General features: G+C 55.1%; 2 gene segments (V, D, J or C); both read right to left on the bottom strand.

The window, feature by feature from the left end:
• The window catches only part of LOC119054146 (immunoglobulin heavy constant gamma 1-like), an 81,017-nt gene extending 61,657 nt beyond the window's left edge, over positions 1–19,360 (bottom strand). The window contains 2 exon segments of the C gene segment in view: positions 18,748–18,811; positions 19,313–19,360. Of these exon segments, the coding sequence occupies positions 18,748–18,811; positions 19,313–19,360 (112 nt within the window).
• Positions 8,297–17,938, bottom strand: LOC119054145 (Ig mu chain C region membrane-bound form-like). The segment is given in 7 exon segments: positions 8,297–8,519; positions 8,631–8,746; positions 11,154–11,486; positions 11,624–11,938; positions 12,189–12,536; positions 12,616–12,933; positions 17,834–17,938. Coding segments are annotated over 7 exon segments (1,482 nt in total).
• Positions 19,361–27,017: the final 7,657 nt, after the last annotated feature.

Raw genomic sequence — 27,017 nt, forward strand, 5'->3', positions numbered from 1 at the left:
CCTGGAGCATTGATTCCCATAGTCAGGCAGAGACCAACTGGTGTTTGCTGGAGATGGAAAAGGGAAGTCATGTTGAAGGGCAGCCCCCAGCTCTTCCTGTTGAGGAAACAGGGGAAGAACATGAAACCACCAGACCAGCTTCAAGGTGCTGGCTGGGCAGGAAGTTCAGGCAGGGCCTGACTGGGGCTGATAGTGCTTTGGCCACAGAAAGGTGTGCAAGTCATTGCGTTGATGATACCATGCTTCTTGAATGGTGTTATACAATGTTTTATAAATGTATTCCCCAGACAGAATGAATCTCCAGTACAGTCCTCCCTGGGCCCAGCCAGGCACCCAGAGAAACCATGGGTCACACCTCCCTCCTGGTCTCCCAGGGGCCTGTGGATGGGGCCCCATGGTGCACATACAAGGGCAGAGTGAAGAGCCAGGAGAATCTCTCTTGGGGACAGCTGGGTGACACCTGTGATCTCATGGGGGCTCCTTCATGTGGGGGGCTACAAGGTGTGGCTTGGACAGAGGCCCCAGAGCTGCCGCCTTTGGGGCTCTGAGACCTCTAAGCTCCAAGCCAGGCCACCCCCTCCCTCCCTCTCTCCATTTCTTCATGCATTCCCTCAGTGGGTGTGGGTGCTGGACACGCAGTAACCCTGCTCTCGCAGGACCCAATGTAGGGACTTGGAGGCAGGAAGGGCCATGGGGACAAACGGATGGAGACACACAGATGCACTGTGACAGAGAAGAAGAGGCATGGTAGCCACGAAGAGGTGGTGTTGACAGGCCTGGCTCGAGGCCCCACAGGTCATCTTTTGGGCTGAATGAACTTTGATTTTACTCTGATATGATGGGAACCCACCAGCAGGTTTGAGTTGTAGCTTCTAGGACAGTTTAGGTTTCAAAAGGACACACTGGCCATGGGTAGGGAGGGGCAACCATGAGGCCAGCAGGGCTACCATGAACTCCAGGTGGGAGGTAATGGGCCTGGACTTTGTCCTGGGCACTGATGCAGGAGGTTGGCTAGGCACAGAGGTGGGTTGAGGGCTGTGGGTGCCCATGGTGGATGATCATTTACTGAGATGACAGAGTGGGTAAGGTGGATTTCAGAGGGATGTAATGGTGAGAGTACAGCCATGGTGGGGCCTACCTGTCATAAGTGAGGTGAATATGGCAGGGAAGGCAGATTTGAAACTGGGATTAAGCCAGTGGGATTAGTGATGCCCACGCACTCATGCATATTTGCTGAGTGCTTTCTACCTGCTGACTGAGTCCTGCCTGCTAGCTGGGTCTCACTTGCTGGCTGGGTCTCACCTGCTGGCTGGGTCCTACCTGCCAGGGGCCATCAGGGAGCAACAGAGAACCCTGTGCTTATGAACATACTTTTCTAGGTGAGGACAGAGAATAGCTGACAGATATAACCAGTGAGCCATAGAATGTGCTGGAAGGAAAGAAAAGGAAGCTCAGCAAGGTGGGACCAAGAGCTGGTGGTTTCATCAGGGCAGATGGGGCTTCACGTAGACTTGAAGTTGATTGGGGGGCTCAGAGTCTGGGACAGCCTGCTGAGGGACAGCAGTGGGGTGGAGGAGCAAGAGGCCAGGGTGGGTGGTGCTTCCACAAGGACACACAGGGGTGGGTAGGTGGGCAAGGAGACCCTGTGGACTTGACCCTGGGCCACAAGGCATGGAGATAGCTTGATCAGGCCAAGGAGACCAGAGTAGAAAATCAGCATCCTGGGGAGATGGTCAGAGTCAGGGGTGGGATGGGCACCCTGGACGGGGACAGGATAGCAGGGAGGGATGGTGCTGTGCTTGTTTTCCATGGCTGCTGGAGCAAGTTACCACCAGCATGTCCTCTCACAGCTTGTCTGGGTCACATTAAGCCTGTGGTGGGGCCATGCCACCCACAGGCTCTGTGGAGAATCCCATTGGCCTTCTGAAGCCCTTGGCTTATAGCCTCCCTGTGGCAGCCGGCAGCCCCACGTGACATGCCCACTTCTTCGTGGTGACTCTGCCCTTGAGACAAGTAGGGCACCTCTCAACTCCACACATTGAATAGACAGGTCCCAAGGATATGCGAGTTATGTCTGTGAAGCATGCATGTTGTCTACAAACTGTCACATGTGTGCCTTATGTGTGTGCACACACGCATTTGCATGTGTACTGAGTCTTCCTGCCTGTATTCACATGTGCTTGGTGTGCTCTGTGTGTGTGTGTATATCTGTGTACCTGCAGTGTAAACCTGCATATGTGTTCGGTGTGGAGCAGGGCCTCCTAGCCCACCACAGCCATGCACCCAGATGCTCCCATGGCAGCCATGCTCAGGCCCCTGGTCCTATGACTAGAGGCAGACCCAATGCTGGGGCAGAAACAGGAGGCAGGTGCAAGGAACCAAAGCTATTCATGGAGCTGGCCAGTGGGTGGGAGAGAGGAGGTGTCCAAGGCAGGGCTAGACTCCTTGGTGCAGTATCTCCACCCAGGTAGAGTTGGGATGGCCCGCACCTTCTGGCTGTGTGTGGCTCACTGCTTAGCTGAGCTTCTCTGCAGCAACAGTATCTGTTCTCAGGGCTATTTCACCTGAGCAGGACTTGGGGTCAGGGGGTGTGGCAGCCAGAGGGGCACAGAGCAGAGGCATTGGGGGCAGAATGCATGAGACACCTCAGTTGGGGCCTTGCTTCTCCTCTGGAGAATGGGCCCAGGATCCCCTGGCCTGGTCCCATGTGCCTAGCAAGTCAGTGACCCTCCCTCCCATCCCTGCATGAGTAGCCACCCAGACTCTATCCTCCAGGAGGGCAGTGGCTGAGGGGACAGGCACAGTCTTCTGTCAGGGCCCCAGCGGGTTCCTGAGGCTGGTCCAGTGCCCACTCCACCACCCTTTCATGTGGTTTTCCCAACTCCATGCAGTCCCTGTTCATTGCCAGCTTGTGCCCTGTAAGGGCATCTTGTCTGCACATCCCAGCTGTGATCATGCTCAGGCCACTGGCAGGCTTTACAAAACATGTGTCCTCATGGGGTGATGTGGCCAGATGGGTGGCTGAGACAAGGCACATGAGGCCCCTGACCCTCTAATCTGTACCCAAGAGACTGACCTGTGGGGAAGGTGGCTACTGAGCCCCCCAGCATCCCAGCTCCTGTCTGGGCATAGCTAAGAGACAGTGAAGGGTGGTGGGGAGTAGGTAGGTGAGGCAGGGTCTCCTCCTGTCCCACCCCAGGGTGGGGCTGAGGTCTCCCATTGCCTCCAACTTGTGAGGGTGAAGCTTTGTCTCCCCACACCCCAAGGGTCATGTGGTGACCTTGTCAGTGTTCCCTGAACATGCCTCCCAGCTCTGGTGGGACCCTGTCTGATTTGCTGTCACAACTGTCCTCTAAGTGCTCGAGGACCATCCACACAGCAACCACGCTGATGGTTTAGGGATGAACAGCCAACAAGTTATCAGGCCTTAGCCCACACAGCTATAAAGGGACACTCAGTGAATGTGCCTCCACTCACCAGAAGCTAGAGGGACCATTTCACAGGGCACTGCTGAACCACAGTAAGAGCAGATTCCAGCCCAGTGAGGGCATCCAGACCTACAGCCTGGCAGGGCTACCACAGGGGAGCCACAGCAGGCCAGGAACCCATGTCCGTCCATCACACCTCTCCTAGTGTTCACTCACTGCCCTGCTCAGAGCACTGAGGACCCTCCACCCACGGGGCAGGAACTGGATGTACTGCCAAACACCCAGGCTTCAGGCAGCAACACATGATTATTTAAGAGTCAGGGGGCAACACACACCCACATAAGCCTCCTGACTGAGCTCATGTCTCAGCCAGGCCCATGGGGCAGATGGGTCCTCATGCTGGCCTGTGGGCCCACCTTGTCCATGGTACTCCTGGTGGTCTGACATGGGTGGGTCTTTGGCACATGAGGAGCCTGGGTGGCACCCAGCACAGGGCCTGGCATGCAGTTGGTACTTGGTAGCCATATGTTCAGGGCCCTGCCCTTCCTGACCAGGGTGTGACTTGATTCCCAGTAGAAGTCATGGAGGGCTGCCTGCAGGACATAGCCAGGGGCATGGGCAGGCAGGTGGGGCTCCTCACCTTGGTCTGTGGCAGTGGTGGGGGCTTGGGTGGAGTTCTTTGGTAGGGGTGGCACACTGGTCACAGAGGGGGCTGAGTTTCCCAACATGCTAAAATCAGAGGAGCAGAGGGTAGAGCTCTGTGGACACAGGCAGGAATTCTCAGCCACTTTCTCCTGCATGCTGGGGACAGTGTCCAAAGGACTGGATTCAAATGCTGGATATGGAGCAGCTGAGGGCAGGGGTCAGGATAGGGGGCTGCTCTGAAGGTTCACTGAGTGTTCAATTGGGGCCCAGGTCCCTGCTTTGGTCCTTGGGGCCAGTCCAAGGACCATTTGGACATGCTGGAGGCCACTAGGAAGTCTAGAAAAGGTGACTGACACTGCAACTGTGTGGGCCAGGCTTCCAGATTATCGTCATTGAGAAGTAGGCAACCCCTATTTCTTCTGCATGGTCAGAAGTATCTGTGAGCAGTTCCTGTGCCCCTGAGTGCTAGGTGACAAGTTGAACCCTGTCACCAAGCAGGCCAGGGTTACATGATCACCTTCCTTTGGGGCTTTTCACCCCTGGGCCAAGGGGAGTACAGCTGCATCTGGAAGACAAACCAAGTTGGCATCCTGGGGTCTGGGCACCACTAAGGGCACAGGGCAGTAGGAGAGAGAGGCCCCAGTCCTGGGGGGGGGGGTCCAGAGTGTTCTGGAGAGCAGGCTCGGCCATCCCTTGGACTCCCAGTCCCCCTGCTCTATGAATCTATTGTTCTAAACCTCTGCAGCTGCCAAAGGATACCCCAGTCCAGATATGCTGTGGGTTAGGGCCTGGGGCCCCTAGCTGCCCAGAGGGAGAGGCACAGTGTGCTTGGACTTCTGTGTGGTTCCCTGGGAAACAGTGAGATCAGACCCTTCTGTTGCCAGCTCCTGCTCCCAGGGGCTCTGCTTTTTGGGGACTAGTCTGTGAGTGGCTGGTCTGAGAAGAGGTGTTCAGCATTATCCTGGGGTGGGTGTCCTGGGGCAGATGGCTCTGCCAGACCATGTCTAGCAGGGTCACCCTGCAGTGGCCCAGGCCTGGGCCCTTGTGAGGCTGTCCCAGAGTTGGCAGCTCCCTAATGAGTTGGCTTGCAGCTGCCTTCTGCCATGCCCCCAGCTGCCACACTGAGTGTCAAGGCTGAGACAGGCCACATGTCCCAGTGATGTAGCTGGCATGCAGGCCATGGGCTGGGTGGCGGCACTGTGACCTTGGCTCAGGGACCCTGGTGGTAGAGCTTACCTCCCTCTCTCCAGAGCACCTGACAATTCTGCCTCCATCTTTTTCTGGTCTCTCTCGGCAGGACTGCCTCCCTCCCTATAAGGTACTGAGGTCATGCCCAAGCAGGGTGGCTGCAAATCCCACAGGACTTTGTCCTCACAGGAGAGGGTTTTGGACACAGGAACATGCCAGGAGAGGCCATGTGAAAAGGGAGCTCTTACAGGGGAGGATGCCAGCAGCACTGGAACAAGAGTGGGAGGCCTTGGCCTCCCCTTGTAGCCTCAGGGTGCTACTGCTACAACCTCCTATCAGCTCCTATCCTCCAGAATTGAGCTGGTGAATTACTGTTGTCTAAGCCACCTGGTTTGTGGGACTTTGGCACAGCTGCCCATAGGAAGCACTGGTAGGAAACAAATGCAGACTTTGGTACAGGAGCAGGGTGTGGATGTGGATCTAGAATGAGATGGTGGGTGGAGGCCAGGAGAGTCTGAGATGGGTGTCAGAAAACCCCAAGTGGACCAGAGAGGTCAGTAGAAACATGGGCATTGAAGATGATTCTGTGTGGGCCCCAGAAAGTGGGGAAGCCAGAAAGAAAGCCTGTCCCAACTCAGAAAACATGCATGTCCTCACAAATGCCAATGGTCCATGTGCCTGTGGCCTTGGACAGGAACGAGAACCTCAGCACTGGAGACCAGAGGGTGGGAGACCCTTGTTGCAAAGTGGTTGTGGATGTGGCTGGATTCTGTTCTAATGTTTTGTGCAAAGTAGGGGTCATGGGCGAAGTGCTGAAGGTGTGATCTGATGTCTTCTTGCTGCCTGTTGAAATGGAAGGAGACAGAGGAGCTGAAGGAGGTGTGTCGCCAATGGGCCTGTGAGAAGGGGCCAGGACAGGCCTGTCTGGGAGGTCCCCAGATTGTCCCAAGAGCAAGCTATGGAAACAGAGATGACGTGGGGCTGAGGGGTCATGCATATGCCTCACAGATGCCACCAGCCAGCTCAGCACCAGCCAAGAAGAGTATGAAGTGATTGGGGTGAGGCCCACAAGGTTTTTCAAAATGGTACAGTCTACAGCCATACAACTCTGAACACGCCCAATCTCATCTAATCTCAGAAGCTATGCAGGGTTAGGCCTGGTTAGTACTTGGGCAGGAGAATCTTACAGGAGCAGGAGCAGGCCCACAGGGACTGAAGACACTTGGGGTAGAGGGAGGAAGGCCGACTTTGAGGCAGAACCATAGGGTCTGTGGTCATGGCTCAGAGGGTGGGCTGCCATACAGGACTTGAGGACAGAGCACGGAGCCCAGGGGTCTTCTGGGGTCTCAAAATCTAATGGGATTTTCCCTGCAGGCTTTGAACTTGCTTGTGGCCCATGGTCTCTTCTCCCTTTCTCTCTCCCTCCGTCCCTCCCTTCCTCCAGTTCCTCCCTCTGGAGTGGGAGGGATGGTCATATGGCCAACCCACCAGCCACTACTTGGAAGATCTCAGTTCCAAAATTGGTCACTCACCTGTGCCTAATTCCAATGAGACTTTGGACTTAGAGTTGAGGCTGGCATGGGTTCGGACCTGCGAGGATGTCGGGATGGGATATTTTGCATGTGAGAAGGATATGAGTTAAGGGTTCCCAGAGGGTGGACTGTTATGGCTTGAGTTGCATCCCCCTAATTCATACCTTGACATGCTAACCCCCTAGTACCACATAAGATGCAATGTTAGGTTGGCTGAGGATAAGAAGAGTGAGTAAAAGTGAGGCTGCACTGGAGTGGGCTGAGCCCCAGTCCGGTATGACTGTGACTTAATGAGAAGGGGCCTTCCGGGACAGACAGGGTGAAAGCACATGTAGAGGGAGACAGAGAGAAAGCCAAGGAGTGTCCATGCCTGGACGCCAGGGAAAGGACACGGCCCTGCTGGGAGAGCAGCCAGTTGCACTTGGGTCTGATTCTAGAGACTGACAGAATTTCCGTTGTTGAAGCTGCCTTTTCTGTGGCTCTTTGTCAAGACAGCCTCGTGAGCAGCCAGCCTATGTCTGGACAAGAGCCCTCAGACATGCTGTGTTGTCTTGTGCTATGAGGGGCCCTGACTGAGTGTCCCAGCCTGTGAGGTTGGGTCAGGATGGGGTCCATTATCCAGAGCTGAGTCAGAGACTGGAGGCTGTCCACCTGGAGCCCACAGCTGGGGATAGATTCCTCTTGGGATCCACATTCTTTTCTAATTCCATTCTGGACAGCCAGTCATCCCTTCAGGGACACGGACACCCCATGATGGCCAGCACTGTGAACTCTATACAGTTCCTATGCACCTGAAATGGCCTCCTCCCAGACCCTACTCCAGCAGGTACCCACCAATGCCTGCCCTGGTCTCTCTGCCTTCTCCCAGGATGCCTCTGCCCATAACCTTGCCACCACAGCTGTCCTCACAGCTGTCCACAGCACAGCCCTTAGCCCACTAAGCCCCAACTTATGCCTCCATGTCCATATCCCCTTCATAGGGCTCCCTCCTCCTGGCACCTCAAGCCCCACCATTGTTTCTGAGCCTGGCTGCCACCTGCCTTTCTTTTGGTGACATAGTGGACAGAGCCTTTCCATGCTGTCCTGCCTCCCTGTCATGTACCTTCCTGACTGGTAATCCATTACTATATACCCCCAGTATCCCACCAGCACACTCCATGCATGCTGCAAGGCATGGGTCAAGATCGCAACGTAGCTAGGCTCACCAGGACCAGCAACCAACAGTGATAGTGTGTGCTGTGGTGTCCTGGGCATGGTCCCTGCTAATAATGGGAAGGCCACAGCCTGGCTGCGCTGAGGTCGTGTTGTGGAGACCCAGCCTGCATTCCCACAGCTCAGCCATCTCCCTTCCCCAGGCTGGTCAGCCCCCACCACTGGGCTGTGCAGAGGGGGCCTCTCTTTCCTACGTCCCTGTCAGAATTTGGGTCACCTATTGGGAGGCTCACACAACACACAGGAGTGTGGTTGGGGAAAAACCCTCCAAAAGGAAGCAGTTTGACAAGATAAAATGTGCATATTTATTTCAAGGCGACAAGCATACTCATTGCAAAGCGACACCTGTGCCCCATACTCCCTCCACACAAGCCGTGTCCAGAGAAACCACTCCTTAGTGCTGGCAGCTAGCAGGTAGCACGGGCAGATTTAAGGGCCCTGAGCTGAAGGCAGCGGGCGCCCCCTTGGTACCAGCTCCTTGGTGTCCGTGTTCCTGTCCGGTGGGTCATTTCACCTGCAGGTGAGAGAGGCAGTGTGAGGTGCTCCTCTGGGGGTCTGCATGCCCTAGCACACACACACACACACACCGTCAGCCCATTTGCTGCCAGCCCACTTGCCCATCTACCTTGAACAGGGTGACTGTGGTGCTGTAGAATAGACTGAGCAGGAACAGGACGATGAAGGTGGAGGCCATGGTGTTCAGGTTCTCAAAACCTTCCTCCTCAGCACTTACCTCTCCCTCTGTAGGGGACACAACATGGGGCTCAGGGTCTGCCCACACTGGGCAGCCCACCCTTCTGCTGCTGCCCTCAGTCTCCTGCTGTGCTGCCCCCAGGAGGGCCAGGTGGGGAGGATGGCAGGGCAGAAGCAGAGGGCAGGAGGAAGGGAACTCTGACAGCCTGATGAGGGGTTGGGCAGAGGCACCTGTTCTGGGAGCCCTAAGGTGCAGGGTCGATGACAGAGCAGCTCATGGACTCGAGGACGGGGGCGGCAAGGCTGGGGTAGGGGAGGGGCCCCAGTGGACTCTGCTAGAGGTGGGGGCAGCACATCCAGGACCACTGGGGCTGGAGAGGCTGGGTGTGGGGCCTCCTGTTGCTTATGGTTGGGGGGCGGCCAGGGGATAGACAGAAGTCTGGGCCTGAGGAACTCCTTCCTTGCTTCCTCAGGAGTCTCTCACTCTCCCTCTCTTTCTTGGAGTGGAGGGTATGTTGGAGAGGTTGTGTGGGGCTCTGGCTGGTCCACCCCACTAGGATTCAAGGCTCTGGGACCAGGGAGCCAGACAGATGCCTGAGGCTCTGGGGTGAGTGATGCTGGGATGGGCAGGCAGACACATAGCCTGTAGTCCAGAACCCCCAATGCTGACAGGTCTTTGGAGGTGTCTGGAGCCCAGGTACCTAAAGGGCCAGAAGTGTGGGGTGTCTAGGAGGTGGCCCAAAGCGGGCAGTGCCATCTGCTAGGGATGGAGACTCTCTGGGGCCCTTAGCCCCTCAATCCTGGCTGCAGGCTGTCTCTTTTCTCTGTGTTTCTAGGGCCAGGTTTTTGCAGGGGCAGAGCCACTAGATCAGCTTCTCTACCTGCAGGACACACTCAGCTCTCTCTGCTCACAGGTGAATGTGGGTCCTGCTATTTCATCAATAATCTAGATGGAGCCAGAGTGCCCCTGAGGAGCTGCAGCCACCCAGCCAGCCAGGGTGGCTTTCTGAGCCCTTTGCCCTGGGCCTGGGATGGTGGCCCTGGTCAGAGTCCTGGCTGGGTGGCCCACATTTGCACCTCCAAGCTGAGAGAGAACAAGCAGGCCTTGGGCAGGAAACCTTGCAGCAGGTGCATTGCAGAGAGGCAGGAATGTCTGCAAAGGCACTGAGTGACCCGTGCACACAGGGTGGACATATATGTGCATGTGTGTCTCCAAATGCACATACATGTGTGCACACCTGCATGCACTTGTATGCAAATATCTGTGTGCTCATGTGTGCATGTGTCGGTGTGCATCTCTGTGCCCATGACTTGAAGTACCTGTGTGTGTCTGACTGTGTGTGCATGTGTATAAGTATACATATATCTGTGTCTGTGTACATATGTCCATGCCTTTGCACACAACTTTGCATGTATGCAAGTGTCTGTGTGTTCATGTTTATTGAATGTGTGTCTCTGCATTTTTGTGTACCTGTGTATACATGCCCACATATGGGCATGTTTCTGTTTATATGCACAAATGCATCTCTGGGTGTTCACATCTGTGCATATGTGTACAAGTATGTATATATCTTGGCGCCCTTATGTGCACATGTATCTATGTGTATGTGTGCATGCGTTGGTGTGCTCGTGTCCACTGCATGTGTCTCTGTGTCCATGTCCATGTGTGTTTATGTCTGTGTGTGCCCGTTCTGTACAACTGTGTTCTGTGTATGTGTTCATATCTGTTCATGTGCCTCTATGTGTACACTCCGCACACATGTCTATATGTGTACATGTGTTTTTCTATGTCCATGCCCATGCATGTGTGCATGTGTGTGCATTTTGTATTACTGTATGCATATGTGTTGGTGTGTCCATTTCCTGCTGCGGTATTTGTGTGCCCATGTCCACTTCATGTGTGTCTGTGTGAAAGTGTGTATACCCCTGCATGTGTATGCTGGTGTCCATGTGCATGTGTGCCCATGTACATGTCTGCAGCTGTCCTTATGTGTTCACATTTGTGCATGTGTGTCTGTGGATATGTGTGCACATGTGTCACACAACTCTATCCCTGTGTGCCCATAGCAGCAGCAGAGGTGTGGGGAGCATTGGATCTGTCTACGGTGAGTGCTCTGCAAGGGGGTCAGCACTCCCAGAGGTGATTGGGAGGCCAGGGCAAGGCAGGGGTAGGGACAAAGGCAGAGGGTGGTCTGCAGGCAGGGGCAGCACAGCCCAGGCAGGCGAGAGCATTGTTTACTCAGACCAGCATCTTTTGAATGGAAATTTTTATTTCTAATTTTTATAGAATGTAGTACCCCACCTCATTGGCACAGTCAGTTTGCATGCATGCACACACACAGTGACAGGTCAGCCTGAGGCTCCAGGTACTACCCTGGAGGGGCAGCTGGGGATCAGTGGCAGGTGCTGGCCATGTCAGATATGACCAGGGACACATTGTACAGGGTGGGTTTACCAGTGGACTTGTCCACGGTCCTCTCGGTCACCAAGTGAGGCAGGGCCTCATGGGCCACAATGCAGGTATAGGTGTCCCCAGCACTCCAGTCCTCTTCACTCACGGTCAGGATGCTGTGGATGAAGTACCGGCCAGGGACCTGGGGCTCGGGCAGTGGGGAGCTGGTCACATACATGTCAGAAGACATAGGCTGTCCTCTCTGCATCCACTGAACGAATATGTCTGGGGGTGAAAAGCCCTTCACCAGGCAGGTGACTGAGGCTGACTCCCGAAGGCTCAGCTGTTCCCTGGTAGGTGGTAGCACATACACAGAGGGCATTTGCTTGTCAACTTCTGTGGGAGGAGAGGCAGTGGTGAGTTTGGGGTACTGTGGGATTTGCCCCTGACAACAGGGGGAACAGAGTCATGCTCCCAGCCCCTCCCAAGGCTATGGGGGTCTTGTGCAGTGTAAAGGGCATGGCAAGGCCTACCTTTGGGCTTGGAAATGGTGTGCTTCAGTGGGAAGGGCAGGTCTGCGTGGGTCACCGTGCACGTGAACTCTTCTCCTGACTCCCATTCCTCCATACACACGGTGGCCTCTCCTACAGCTCTGAAGGTGGCATTGGGAAGGATCTCAGAGATGTTGGTGTGGGTTTTTAGATCCTTGCCATTCTGACGGGTCCAGGAGATGGTCAGGGTGTCATAGGTGGTCAGGTCTGTGACTAGGCAGGACAGCTTGGCATTCTTGGTGAGAAAGGTGCTGGCAAAGGATGGGGGAATGGTGAAGATTTTGATGTTAGATGCACCTGGGGGAAGAAAGTGGGTTTGAGTGATTGGTTTTGCTGACCTTTTCCTGAGCCCTGGGACCCTGTTGCAGTGGGGTGCTGGGCCCCTCCTGACAAATGGCCCCAAGATGTCCCACACAGCCCCTCCCTGCCCTTGGCCTCTTTGGGAAGCCAAGGCTCGGGAAGAAGCTGATGTCACCTGTGGCAGTGTCTGCAGACTTGAGTGGATGCCTGTGTGTTGAGGGCCACCATCAGGGGCAGGATCACTCACCAGTATTACACACAGATGACACGTTCTTCTGAAAGCTCAGCCCATTGTGATCCACTTGGCACGTGAACAGACTCTGGCTGAGCCAGTCACTCTCGGTGATCATCAGCATGCTGCTGACACTGTAGGTCACGGGTCCAGGCCCTTTGGGCTCAGCCTGCACCTTGTCTGTGGTGAAGTTGGAGCCCAGAGGCTTTCCATCCTGCAGCCAGGACACAAAGATCTTCTTGGGGCGGAAGCCTGTGGCCTGGCAGATGAGCCTGGACTTGCGGGGGCTGGCACCAGAGAAGGCATCACGGGGTGGGATGAAGATGTTCACATTGGGGGACAGTGGGTCCCCACTGTCCGCACCTGTGGTGAGAGGACACAGTCAGCCTGGACTGGAGTGGCCCCACCTCACCTGCCCAGCTGAGAAGAGGCCCTGTCTCACCTTGGATTGGCACTTGCACTTTTTTGTCACCGTTGGAGTGTTTGACATTGCACAGCACAAACTCATCTGTACCCTGGTTGATGTTGATAGAGGGCAGGACCACCTGGGAGCTGGCAGCATACTTGCCCTCTCTCAGGACCGACGGGAAATTCTGGATGTCCTGGCTGCTGATGCCGCTGTTGTTCTTATAGCTCCACGAGAAGGTGACGGGGCTGGGCAGGAAGTCCTTGGCCAGGCAGCCCACAGTCACCCGGCTGTCATCAGACAGGGAGTTCTCACAGGAGATGAGGGGAAAGAGGTTCGGGGAAGACACACTATCTGAGGACCCAAGAAAGACAAAAGAGAAAGGGGTGAGAAGGTGACTTTCTATGCTCATCTAGTCAGGGGTCAGGACCCATTGCCCTGCAGCTCTGGGCTGATCCCACAAGCCTCCGAGGCTTTGCCATTTTCATGGCTGCAGCCCCCAACCTGTCCCAGGAGCTGGCTTGAAGCATGGGTGTGAAGAGTGCTACTGGTTACAGTTGGCAAATCTGGACAGCAATACTGTCCCTGTATTCAGAACACTTGCACCCTGGCTCCCAGCTTAGGATGGCCCAGGCCCAGGCCAGCTCCATCAGTCCTCTGAACACTGGAGTGTGTCTGCTCAGCCCCAGCACAGGAAGAGCCCCAGACAGCTGCCAGCAAGGAAAGCAGCTCCTGTGAGCCTAACCCTCACTGCCCCAGCTCAGTCACACTATTGTCCAACCCTGTGTGCCTGAAGAATGGTGTGTATGTGGTGGGCAAGACCAAGACAGACTCAACTCAACATAGCCTGAGCACCACCAGGCCACTGAGGTCAGCTAAGTGTTGGCCAGGATAGACCTGCGTGGTCAGCTCAGCCCAGTGAGACTTTCATGGCCCCACCAGGTTAATGCAGCCCAAAGCAATCATCAAAGTCATCCAAGTTAAGCCAGCTCACCCAGTCCATTTTTGCTGGATCTAGCTCAGCCTACTGTGGCTAGCCCAGCTTACCACCCAGACAGCTCAGACCAATTCTTCTCAATTCAACTCCACTCAGCCCAGCCCAGACCAGCCCAGCTCACTCAGTTCACCCAGTGTGGAATACCTCACCTAGTGCAGTTCACCTGGGTAAGTTCACCCAGCTCAGCCCAGTGCAGCCAGCTCAGCTCAGCCTGTTTCACCCAGCTCAGCCCAGCTTAGCTCTGCTCGGCTCAGCTCCACTCAGCTCATGCAGTTCAGCTCAGCTCAACGAGCTGAGCCCAGTCCAGCTCAGCCCAGCTCACCCAGCTCAGCTCACCCAGCTCACCCAACCCACTCAGTTCAGCTCACCCAGCTTACCCGGCTCAGCTCAGTCCAGCTCAGCTCAGCCCAGCTCAGCCCAGCCCAGCTCAGCTCAGCTCTGCTCAGCTTAGCACAGTCCAGCATAGCTCATCCAGCTCAGTCCAGCTCAGCCCAGCTCAGCTCAATTCAACTCAGCTCATCCAGTTCAGCTCAGCTCAACCAGCTCTATCTAATCCAGCACAGCTCACCCAGCTCAGCTCAGCTCTGCTGTTTAGCACAGTCCAGCATAGCTCATCCAGCTCAGTCTAGCTCAGCCCAGCTCAGCTCAACTCAGCTCAGCTCATCCAGTTCAGTTTAGCTCAACCAGCTCTATCTAATCCAGCACAGCTCACCCAGTCCAGCCCAGCTCAGCCCAGCTCAGCTCCACTCAGCTCAGTTCAGTTTAGCACAATCCAGCCTGGCTCACCCAGCTCAGCCTAGGTTAGCTCCACTCAGCTCAGCTCTGCTCAGCTCAGCTCATGCAGTTCAGCTCAGCTCAACCAGCTCAGCCCAGCCCAACTCAGCCTGGCTCACCCAGCTCAGCTCACCAAGCTCAGCTCACGCAGCTTAGTACAGCTCAGCCCAGGTCAGCTCAACTCTGCTTAGTTTAGCACAGTCCAGCTCAACTCACCTGGCTCAGCCCAGTTCAACCCAGCTCAGCCCAACTCAGCTCAGCTCAGTTCAGCTCACCTAGTTTCAGCCCAGCTCAGCTCACCCAGCTCTGCTCACCCATTTCAGCTTAAATCACCCAGACTGGGTGATTTAAATCATCTCAGCCTGGCTTATCCAGCTCAGCTCACCCAGCTCAGTCCAACTAAGCCCAGCTCAGCCCAGCTCAGCTCTGCTCAGCTCAGCTCACACAGTTCAGCTCGGCTCAACCAGTTCAGCCCAGCTCAGTCCAACTCAGCCCAGCTCAGCCCAGCTCAGTCCAACTCAGCCCAGCTCAGCCCAGCTCAGCTCAGCTCACACAGTTCAGCTCAGCTCACCCTACCCAGCCCGGTTCTACTCACCTAGCCCTGCTCAGATCAGATCTTCTCAGCCTGGTCAGCCCAGTTCAGCTCAGTGGGCTAAGCTCACCCTGTTCAGTTCAGTTCAGTTCAGTTCAGTTCAGTTCAGTTCAGTTCAGTTCAGTTCGGCCCAATTCAGCTCAGATCAGAAAGCTCATTTCAACCTGGTATCATTCAGCTTAGCTCAGGCCTGCACTGAGCAGCCCAGTGTCTCTGGCCAGAAAGGGTCAGGCCAGCAGAGCTGCTTGTCTCAGCTGCAGCCATTCTCATCCATGAGTGCCGTACAGTTGGGCTGAGCCCATGGTCATTCCTTCCCAGGGCCTCTCCCTGCTTTTCATCCCTAAGTAGCCCAGTTCCATGTCCTTAGTCCTAGCCCCAGCTGGCTTCCAGCTCCCAAGCAGTACCAATCACTACCCTCCTTCAATGACCATATATGAACAGTTATATGAATGCACTGATAAATGGTCCCTAAGACTGTTTAATTTCTTAAACATCTTAAAAATATGTCCAGGCAACTTTAAGTCCTTCACACATCTCTCAGGAATTGTAGGGGCACTGCTTCTGTGTGGAGAGGAGAGGTTGGGGTGGACCCTGCCATCCCTCTCCTCCTGGTACATGCCCTGCAATCAGCTCCCAACTTTAACTATATCCCCTCTAGAGAAACATCATCACTAGAAATTGCCAGGAAATGCATTTTTCTGAATTCTCCACTTACAATTCTGCTTTTCAGCACAAAGTTCTTTAGAAGACATGGACTACTTTCTCATGTGCAATAATGACTTAAAAACCAAGGCTGAGTTTACAACTGATTAAGAGACAACAGAAGTGTGGCACTGTCTGAGTCACAGCATTGATGGTGGGTAGCATTTGGTCAGCACTTGCACCTTTTTCCTGGAATGTTCTTTAGAGAAAGTTAAATGTGAGTGACCTAGACAAGGGATCACACAAACAAGCCTCTCTGCCCTCACTGAGCACCCATCATCCAAGATCCCCCTTCAGGTGCAGGTGAAAGCAAAACCATCAGGCCATCTGTCTGTCCCAAGCGAGCCAGTGGCAGGCTGCCACTCTCTTACCATGTCTGCCTGGTTGGTCACTTGAAAGTCCTGTGGGGTCTTTGTCGTGCAACAATTTCTCCAAATCCAATACTCACACGATTCATGACTCAGGATAGCCAGCTGAGCTGGTGGCAGAAGCCAAGGCTATGTGTCCTCAGCCTGGGGCTCAGGGCTACATTCAGTCCCTCCACCAGAGCAAGTTCAAGTCAGAAAATGGCCTTGCAAAGTGCCCAGCTCCTTTCTGACTCAGTTCCTCACTGGCTTCCTCTTGATCCACCAACTAACATGTTTAACCAAAATAATTCAGGGAAATTATACACATTTCACCTAAATTTGACCCCAAAGGAATACTTGAAAAGTGCTCTTAAAAATACTGAAACAAAGGAAACTTTATAGAATACTAGTCTTTCTTCATCATGAAGAGAAAATAGATTAAGTTAAAAACCTGCAAGCAGTCATTGTAAAGACAGTGCTTTGGGGACAGAGAATCAGTGTGAGACCAATCACCGTTTGAAGGGATAACTAATTTTAAAAAAATTATATGAATGCACTGATAAATGACCTTTAAGACTGTTTAATTTCTTAAATATCTTAAGTTCAAAATAAATATAAGTGAGAAGTTAATAAGCTAAGACTGAAAAGTTAAACTCACATAGTTAAAAAAGGAACCCCCTGGTTTCTGTCAGCACCCCCACCTTATTTTAGAACTCAGATCAGCCAGGTGTTGTTTTGCTCAGAAAAACACTTTTAGATTTGTGGGCAAAACTATCCGAAACCACTTCTTCATAACCATTAACCATAAATTTGTCATTCGTGTTTTCTTGCTTCCTAAAATAGACAGAGATCACCGCTTCCGGCCACCAGCAGCAGGTGTACAGCCCCAGCGGCCATTTTCACTAGCTCAGCTCCATCCACTCAGAACATCCCTCAATTAATTTAAAAAATAACCGTCATTTATTATTGTCAAAATTAAGTCATGAATTTGAGGCTCACAGTTCCGACTTACCATTTCTTGGCCAAATTTGCACCACTATCAATTCCAGAAAGATGTGATTAATTAAATAATAAGATTTAAAAATGTAATATACTTGAAAACTCTCACATTTTCAAGTCATAATTTTGTTTAAACACTTTCTAAAGGAACCACTTCCAAGACATCCTGTCTTTCAATACTCAGTGAGCCTCTTAAGGGAGCAAATCGCTTTTTGTTAGAAGCTGCCTCCTGGGGCTGAGCTCTCTGGCCTTGGCTGCTTCTTGCCTCAGAGGCCAGGCACCCACTGTCCCCAACACCAGAGCCATAGGTCTCTCCTCACTGGACAGCACTCTTCCTAACCAATAAAGAAGCCTAAGTACAATCAAGCAATTTTTTAAATTGCATTATATAAAGGTAATGGACTTGGAATAAAATCCAATCTAGTACAGGAGTTCACTCCTAAGTCTGAGGAATGTCTTCCTGAGCACTCTGTTGTTCCTGGTTCACAATCACCAGGGCCAGGCACCCTCCTCACTGACACCCAATTCAGCTGGCAAGACTGTCCGGCAGCAGCCCCACAAGTCCTTGGCTAAGGCCCCAGGCCTTTTGCTTCAGAGTGGCCCTTCAAATCGGCAGCCCCTCTTTTAGGGGCTCAATGCCTCTCTGGACATGCCAGAATTATGCTAGTTTCTGAAAAGTGACAGGAAATCCAGAGGCTCTGAAGTTCCTGAGCCCTGTCCCCTGTCCCCTCTAGCCTGCCTGCCCAGGTTTCCAGGGCCACACGTCCCAAGGACCAACCACCGATGCCCAGAAAAACCCACAAAGAGGAACAGAAAATGAAGGCCTGAGAAGGCCATTCTTACCTGAGGAGACGGTGACCAGTGTCCCCTGGCCCCAGTAGTCCATACCATAATAATCACAGTGCCGCAAACTCCATCCTCACCCCACAAAAACCAGGGTGCTTGCCCGGCACTGCCTGAGGCTGCTTGGAGACCCATGCTGTCTCCAGACACCACATGGATGCTGACCATCCCAGTGAGTGAACTGGAGGTTCCTGGGCCCCTCTGTCAGCCAATCCCCTAACTTGACCCACAGGAGCCTGACCACTGGCTGCCTGGGGCCCCTGATCATGAGCCAACTGGGACTCAGAAGTCCAAGCAACACAGACAGCCACCCAACCTCACAGTGGGTGAGGCAGAGTCCTTGGAACTGAGGAAAGGGCAGCCACACTGCCCTGTCTGTTCCTGCACTGTAGCACATTTGTGGAGGGGAGGCCAGACTCCCTGGCTCCCTTTCCTGACTTCCAAAATGCCTCCCTGTCTCTGATATCTAGATCCTGACACCCAAGACTCCCCCAGGGAAGTTCCAGTGGGAATGGGGTGAGGACTCACCTGAGGAGACGGTGACCAGGGTCCCCTGGCCCCAGTATTGAAACCACATTGTGACAACCATGCTAGGATCCTAGGCAAAAACTGGTGCCCAGCTAGGCCGCAGGTCCACCTCAGAAAATGCCCAGTGGGAGCAGAGGGGACGATGGGGCCCAGAGGCCAAGGGCGACAAATACCTCAAAGAGGTCCCCAGCTGCAGAGCCCAGGAGGAAAGGAACCTGGACCCTCTTCTCCTTATCCCTGATGACCGTGGTCTCCTCCTGGACCCTTTCTGAATCCCAGACTGGCCCCAGTCCTTCTGGACCTGAGACCCAGACACCCTCACTTTCTCCCAAAATGCATGAAAAACCCTCAGAGAAAGAGAGCAGAGAGGGATTGTGAGGACTCACCTGAGGAGACGGTGACCAGGGTGCCCTGGCCCCAGTAGTCAAAGTCATCACATTGCCATGGGCCCTGTTAGGCTGTGTACAAAAACCTGCCCCCTACCCAGCCACCAGCCACCAGCCACCACAGCAAGCTCTGTCTCCTCAGGTTCCCATACCCCTGATACACAGCCCGCTCTGCCTTCCAGAGCACAGGCCCCAAGTCCACACAAAGCAACGACTCTCTAGAAATGTCTTTCCCAGCCCCAGGACAGATGAAAAGAGAGGAAACCATCTTACCTGAGGAGACAGTGACCAGGGTTCCCTGGCCCCAGTTATCGAAGTAAGCATCACATTGCCATGGGCCCCATTAAGCAGTGTACAAAAACCTGCCCCCCCACCCAGCCATCCAGCTGCCCTGCCGCCGGCCACCAAGAAAATTCTGTCTCCTCATGTCCCTGTGCCACTGACATACAGCCCACTCTGCCTTCCATAGCACAGGGCCCCTGTCTGCACAGAGCAACAACTCTCTGGAAATTTCTTTCCTGGCCCAGGACAGAGGAAGAGAGAGGAAGCCATCTAGCCATCTTACCTGAAGAGACGGTGACCAGGGTGCCCTGGCCCCAGTAGTAGAAGTCATCACATTGCCATAGGCCCCGTTAGGCTGTGTACAAAAACTGGACCCTGTGCAGCCTACAGCCACACAGAAAGTGCTGCCTCCTCAGGTGTCCATGCCTCTGACACATAAGTCCACTCTGTCTGCCAGAGCACAGGTCACCTGTTTCAGACAAAAGGCCTTCTGCAGAGCAGAGATCCTAATGGCCTCAGGAGCAGCCCCTGGGGATTCCTGAGGGCCCCACACAGAGCAAAACTCTCTGAGGAAATGTCTTCCCCAGACACACAGCAGAGGCAGATAGAGGAAGTCATCTTACCTTGGGAGATAGTGACCAGGGTCCCCTGGCCCCAGGGATCAAAAGCATTGCACAGGGGCACAGTCCATGGTTCTTGCCAGACATAAACCTGCCCACAGCCACAAGGACCCCAGAAATGCAGGGCAGCAGACAGGGGCGTCATTAGCGGGGAAGACAGTGACTGGGGCTCCCTGGCCACAGTGCTGGAAGTCACCAGCAGCACAGCCTCCTCCCTGCTGCTTCCCCCTCTCAAAATGCATCTCTCCCTCCTGTCCCACCTCTGACACCAAGCACTGCACATGGGTCGGCACACCTGAGTCCTTCAAACATGGCAGGATGCCAGACTCACCTGATAGATGGTGACCAGGTGCCCTGGCCCCAGTGCTGGAAGTAAGCAGAGGCACAGAGTGGGCCCTGAGCAGCAGCCTCAGACAACTCCTCAGGGAGTCTGAGGAGATGCACACTGTGCTCTCCACTTGGTGACAGTTCCACCTGGTGTCCCTGGCAGGTATCCTATGGCCTCAGTCCCCAGATCTGGGTCTGGACATCCTCTCTGACACCTGGCTTGCTTTGGCCCCACAGGCCACGTTTCCCTGCTCACCCTGCCACCCCTCCCCTGTCCCTTGGCCTGGAAATCATCCCCCTGGCAGGCTCCTACCCACCCCCACTGTGCACCTGGCACTGAGCCCTGAGGGACAGCCACAGCTGCCCTGGGGACTCTGACTGGGTTTTTGTAGAGTTGTCAATTACTGTGGTCCCAGTTACCACTGTGGTTCCTGGCTCAGCCAAAACCCCGAGGCTGGAGTGGGGGCCAGGTGGGTGGGCGGGCCACAGAGCAGAGGAGGCTCTAGCACCCAGGGTTGCTTTTCTTTTTTCTTTGGAAATAAGAGCTGATCCAACACCATGTCTGAGGCCTTTTCATGCCCCTGCCCTGGCCCCCACATTTGAGTTGTTCTTAGCTGGAGAAAGCTCTTGAGCCAGAATATGGGGGCTGGTGGAACCCCCAGTCCATCACTAACCTGTAGTGCAGCCTCCTGTGTCTGTCATGGTCTCAGCTGGAGAGGCTGCTTTCTCTTTCTGGTCCCATTTCATTAATTCTACCTGTTCATTTTTCCCTGCAGGTACAGGCCCCTGGGTCTCCACAAGGGTGGGTTCCCTCCAGGTCCCCTGGGGCTGCTTGCCCTCAGGGAAGGGTCTCAGGAGGGCAGTACAGGGTGCCGAGCAATAGTCTACAGGAAAGGGTCCCTGTTCCCCACACCCATCTGGCTGCTCTCCCCTGACTCAGACCATGAAGATGAGGGTGGTGGTCTGCATCCACACCTGTCAGACCTGGGGTTGGGTGCCAGGACTCAGAGGGGCACCAGGTATGGGCCTTTGTGGAGGTAGATGCACATAAGCTCCCTTGGGCCAGGTGTCAACCTGGCAGGTGTGCTCAGGGACAGGCCACTGCTGGGGGAGACAGTCATAGACTCAGCCTCAGGGTTTTGAAGACTGGCAGAGTGTGAGGGTACCGTGAACACTGGGTGGGGCAGGGTGAGTGCCCGGCATGTTGAGAAGTCTGCGTGAGTGTGAGTATGAGCATGTGAGTGTACGTTCACGCATCCGTGTGTGCATGTGTGCGTGTGTGCATGTGTGCATGAGTATGTGCCAGTAAATGTGTAACAACAGGCAGAGCAACAGCTGTGTGAAGACCCAGAGGCTTGCCATGTGCCTGGAGGACTGAGGTGGTTTGAGGTGGCTGCTTTCAAAGGTGTCCTGAGGGCCCAGAGGAGAGGCTGAGCATGTAGGGGGGCTTGCACTAGAAGGTTCCTCCTGGTGCAGTGTGGATGCATTGGGGTATGAAGGGCAGGAGGCCTGGGTGCTGACTGAGGGTTAGGGAGCCTATGGGGATGGTGAGCAGGGCCACAGGGGCTCCCACAGGGGCAGGTGGAACAGGCCCTCTGAATCACACTCCCAGGATGCTGTCCTTGGGTCTTGAGAGATGGGGAGATGCCCCTGGGGTTGGGGCTGTAGACAGAGTGAGGGACACATATTCAGAGGTGGGGGAGAGAAGGTTGAGGTGTGGGTTACAGCCTCATGGCCCCTCCCCTCCTTTGCCTTAGGTGGTGATGGGGTAGGGTCAGGCCTGTCTTCTCCTCCTAGGCTGGAGTCCTACTTCCTGGGGTAGCATTGGTGTCCCGGCCTGTCCTCCGGGGCTCATTTTGAGGTGGGAGGTGCTCAAAGCTCACAGCAGGGCTTCCACTAGCTCCCAATCCCTCCCTGGAGGCTCTTCCTGCTGCTGCCTTTGCTCTGGGGCCTCCTGTCTCCCTTTCAGGGAACAGAGGCTGAGGCACTCCAGCCCCTACAGGAAGTGCGTGCTTTGGCTCTTCAGACCTCTGGTTCATGACTGGCGAGGGGAAGTACCCATTATGACCTTACAGCCCCTTTCTTCCAGCTGATCCCTTCCCCAGTCCTTGCCTCTATCCCCACGCCCAGCTCCCATCACCCAGTCCCCACCCCCAACCCCTGGCCCTCATTCCCCAGCTTCAGAGGACCCCATTCACCTCTGGCAGACATGTGTCCTACATGGTCCCCCCACATGACAGAAACCAGTCTTGGCAGATCTCTCTGAGCCTTTCAGAGGCATCTCCTGCCTGCCCTCCCTGCCTGGCAGTTCTGTGCATAGCTGGGGTCAGGGAAGCTGTTGTGGGTCCAGGGCCTATAGACCACATGGCAGGCTGGGCTCCTTCTGTAGTGCCCCATGGCCCAGTCTAGGAGGCCGCCCCTGCCTCTGCCTGTCACAAGCACATGTCAAGGGAAGGACAGGGGCTACAGCATTGCCCCAGTGGATGCCAGGCATGGCATCTGGATGGGTGCACTTGGATGGTCTGGGGTGAGCCATGACTGAGCCCCAGCAATGCTGAGCTGGCCTTCTCGCCCCTGCTCACAGCTGTTGCCTCATGGGGGCCCTTCCCCCTCCAGATCAGGTGACTGGGAAGATGTTTCCTGGCTTTTCTGTTCTGAGTAGGACTTGAAGCCAAGATGAGGGCCAAACGACTGAGGACAGGAGGAGAGCTTGCCCTGGTCACTCATCTCCCTTGCTATGGCACATCCATACAGTAGCTTCTGAAAACAGTCGATGAGCTGGCACTGGCCTTCTGGCTGGTCTGGTGCTCCAATGTACAAACTAGAGCAAAATACCATCAGGTCAGTGCCATGGGAGGTGGGAGGACAGCACTCACTCTGCTTCTTGGACTTCAGACCCTGAAGCCCAGCAGGTGGAGCCCGCAGAGATGATGCCCAGTCTGTCTGCCTGGGTGACCAGGAGGGTGGGTCTTGTGGAAGGGCAGGGAGGTTGCAAATGGTAAGCCCAGTGGCTGCCTTGGCCTTCAAGGTTCATAGTGTCATGGTGCCTTGTGAGCCCATTGCAGCCAGGGTCATCCTTCCCCAGGGTCTGGTTAATGGCCTACCAGACAGCCAGAGTTTAGGCCAGCTTTGGCAGGCAAACACCCCTCATGGCTTCTGATGGCCTTATTCAGTTGGGGTGGTCTCTGGGCATTTTATTCAGAAGGGCCAACACGCAAGAGGAAGAAGCCTGCCACTTCCTTCTTCAGGTCAGAAGCAACTCAGGAGCACATGCCTGCTGTGGCAGATAAATCAATGTCTGTGGGAACTTAACCAAAGGAAAGAAAGAGATGAGAAACAAAATTTTCCTCCTCTAATACCTGATGACATGAGCCAAAAAGATTAAAAGCCAGAAAACAAGTTAAAAGACAAATAAGAAAGTCACAAGGGAGAGCCACAAGTCACAAGTCACGCTGTGACTTTCCATGGATGACCAAAGAAAGAACCTGGTGTCTCCTGGTGCACAGCCCTCCAACCCATGGCCCAGGGGAGGCAGTGGGGCTCACAAGTCCTGAGAAGTGTCACCCGCTCCCCCGTTACTGAGGGAAGGGCACAGACTGGAGGGTGCTCATCATTCTTATAGGCTGGAGCAATCTCAAGGGCCCATGGCAGAGGCCTGGGCAGCAGTAGGGCAGCCAAGGCAATGCATATTTTCTCATGAGAGCAGCAGGCCAGTGGGAATGTGCTCAGCAGCTGAAGATACAGGTGGTGGGTCTGTCACTAAAGGCCTTGGCCACTCCTTTGTGGTCAGATAGTGGCTGCTGTCAGGAGAGCATATGCCCCCCCCACATTGCCCATCTGCTTTTGCACAAGATAGGAAGCCCAGCTGCATCTCCTGTGCAGAATGATGCCTCCTGCGGTGGGTTTCAGTGACAAAAGCAGGAGCTGTTGGGTTAAGATCCTGATGGTGGGACACACTTCAGTGCAATGACCTGAACATTCACCCAAATCTTAGAGGTCATGGCACTGCCTTCACAGATGCCGCCAGTTCAAAATGGTCTTGTTTGTGTCTGCAGACGCCCTGGTCTGCTGGGGGCTCCTCCTGGCTGAGAACAGGTTCCAGAGGCCAGGACCAGTGGGGGTACCCATCTGTGCCTCAGGGTTCCTATGCACGCTATTTACCCCCAGCAACTGGGATCTTGACTCAAGCTGGTTTTGCATTCCAGTGCAGGTCTCCAGGGACCCAGGGTGTCACCAGTCCTAGTGCTTCTTCCCTTCCATCTGCAGCTAAAAGTGCCACTGCCTCCAGGAAGTCACCTTGACTGACCCCAGACTGGATTGGGCCAGGTGTCTCACCCTCCATGCTCTGCCCTTCACCTCCTCTCACTGGTCACCCCAGGGCCCAGCACAGGCCCCTGATGAGTCACTAAGTGAGTGGATGAAGTGTTGTGTCATTGGGAGTGGATAAAGAAACCTACTATTGACCAAAAGAAGGAAATTGCAGAGACATCCACTCAGGGCAACCCCAGCTTTATGTTAAAAGGATTTGAAAACCTCTCTCAGGCTGTGTGGGCAGAGGGGTGGGCAGGCTGGCAGGAAAGGGCTCTCAGGGTTAGTGGTTTGGAGACTGGAGCTGGCCTGGAGCTTATCTGCTTCCTGCATGCTGGGCAGCCAGGCCCTCTCAGTGTCTAGGATGCTGCTGGAGAACAGGTTGCCTGGGGGCTCCTCTGTCCTTCAGGACCCTGTCCCACAGGTGGCCAGTGCTGGCCCCCTGGGACCTGAGCACAGGTGCCTTTGGCAAGAAAGGGAACCTGGTGAGTGGGGCCCTCAACTCCTTCCTTTCCAGGGGTTCTGAACACCCTAGGGACAGGCTATTCCTAGGAGACACTCCTGTGAAAGGGAGCACGCAGGCTTCTTGGGCCCAGGTCTGTGCTGAGGAACCTGAGGCCCAGTGTGGCAGAGTTCCCAGAGCTGGGACAGGCACCCTGTGAGGACTTGGGGTTAGGGCTGTGACATGGGGGCTGAATGGAGGACTCTACCACCGGGATGGAGGAGGGCAGGGCAGTGGGCAGGGCAGTGGGCAGGGCAGCCCAGTGACAACCGACTGTCACTGTGTATAGTAGCTGCCCTACTGGGTTTTCTGAAAGAGCTGAGACCGGGGAGCTGACTGAGCTCCCACCCAGCCAGCCCCAGTGAAGGACACAGCTCAGGGGGTTCTGTGTTGCTGGGGAGCATGGGGGCCAGCATGGCTCTGGATGGCTTAGGTGAGGGCTCATGCCTGTTGGCCCCTGGCCCTGGGGGACTGGTGGCAGGACCGGACACTTACCTCAAAAGTCAGCCCTGGCCAGCACCCCTGAGCTCTGTCAGGGGTGAGGACAGGACACAGCCCTCCCTGGACCCACCCAGCACCTGCCCTCACCATGGGGTGTGACAAGGAGGGTGTTCTGGATGGTCAGCAAGGGTTGCCTGTGGAGCCTGTGACAGTGCCTGGCTGGGAGCAAGGCTCCACTCTCTGACCTCTGGCCCCAGGGCTGGGTTCCTAAAGGCCATGGAAACAGGTTCAGGTTCAGCCATAGCCTCTCTCAGGGTTGTAGTCCCCACTAGACCCCCCTGTGACTCAGGACCTCTCAGACACCTTCAGTCTGGAGCCTTGGTGCCTCTGTGGTGGGGAGTGGGCTTCCAGGTGAGGCCTCCAGTTGGACAGGGCTGAGCCGGCAGGTCTGGGCTCTGGGCCACATGGGCAGGTTTTGGGACTGTCGTGTGGTCCTGGGAGTTGCAGCCTGAACCTCACCCACACTGAGACCCACACAGATTCTGTGGGGATCGTGCGGGGTAGGGAGGGACCCACCAGGGCTGCAGAGGCCCATGCCCTGGCACAGGACACTTCCTCAGTCTCTGGCCATTCCTGGGACTCAGGGAGAGGGCATGGAGCATCTGCCAGCCTGGAGGGAGGAGTTGTGCCTCAGATCCTGAGTGGGGGCTCGGTGGCTGGGCAGCTTTCCAGCCACCAGGGGGTTTCTGACTGTGCGAGTGTCACTGTGGGACCATCCACTACTATACCACGGTGACATAGGCAGGACCACAAACCTTCTGGCCTATTGTGAGATCAGCTCCTGTCTCTGCACTGTTTGACCTTGAAGGAGGGGCGGGTTCCTTCCTTGCAGGATGCATTTTCTGATGTATGGTGGTCCCGGGTCTCAGCACCTGTGACCAGAAGGAGCCCCGTGATTTGTGTGCTCTGAGGAAGACACACCCCAAATGGGAGCGGCAGCTTGAGCCCAGGGCTGCTGTTTTGACATTATGCCAGTGGCTACTGGAGGAGGATCCCTGTGGGTAGAGGAGCAAAGGCTCACTGCAGAGCTTTTGGGTCCAGGCTGAGCCACCATGGAGGTATTCCCCTCACTTGTGCAGCTGATCCAGTCCCTGACATTCACCCAGCAACACTGTCTATACTGGCCCTGCAGTGCTGGGTGCTGAGCCAGAGGGACTGGAGCTTGGGAGACAAGACAGCGCCCTGAGATTGGTGGAGAAGTAGGTGGGATCATGGAGTTCTTGTGAGGTCAGCTCACCTCCTGATCCTTTTCACACCCTTTTTCCCATGGAAAGAGGAGGGGTGAGAGAGTGGGAGAGGAGGCGATAACTAGGACCCTGGCGAGGGCAGTTGGGTGGGACTCCCTGTCCCTGGGAACAGGCTTGAGGCCAAGTGCTGGGATGGCCACCCATGTAGCAGGAGCTCGGTCCAGTGCCCTGGCCTCTGGAAGGGGGGTGAACTATGAGGAGGGGCCTCCCAGAATGGAGTCTGGGTAGCTGGGCTTGGGGAAAATGAAGTCTGGGTGGGAGGGGTGGACACCTCTAGGTGCTAGAGGTCAAGTTAATGCTGCCTGGAATGTTTGCACTAGACACGAACCAGGTGGTGAATGGCTCTTTGCCTGCAGTGTCCTTGTGTCTGCTCAGGAGCTGACTATGAGCTCACCAGTCTGTTGGGAGGACTGCAAGAGAGAACAGGTTTAGCGCTGAGCAGGGGCCTGAAGTTCGCCCACAGTCTGAGGCCCGCACAGATTC

This window comes from Artibeus jamaicensis, unplaced genomic scaffold (assembly GCF_021234435.1).
Source record: "Artibeus jamaicensis isolate MK-2021 breed Jamaican fruit bat unplaced genomic scaffold, CSHL_Jam_final contig_801, whole genome shotgun sequence".
NCBI lineage: Eukaryota > Metazoa > Chordata > Mammalia > Chiroptera > Phyllostomidae > Artibeus > Artibeus jamaicensis.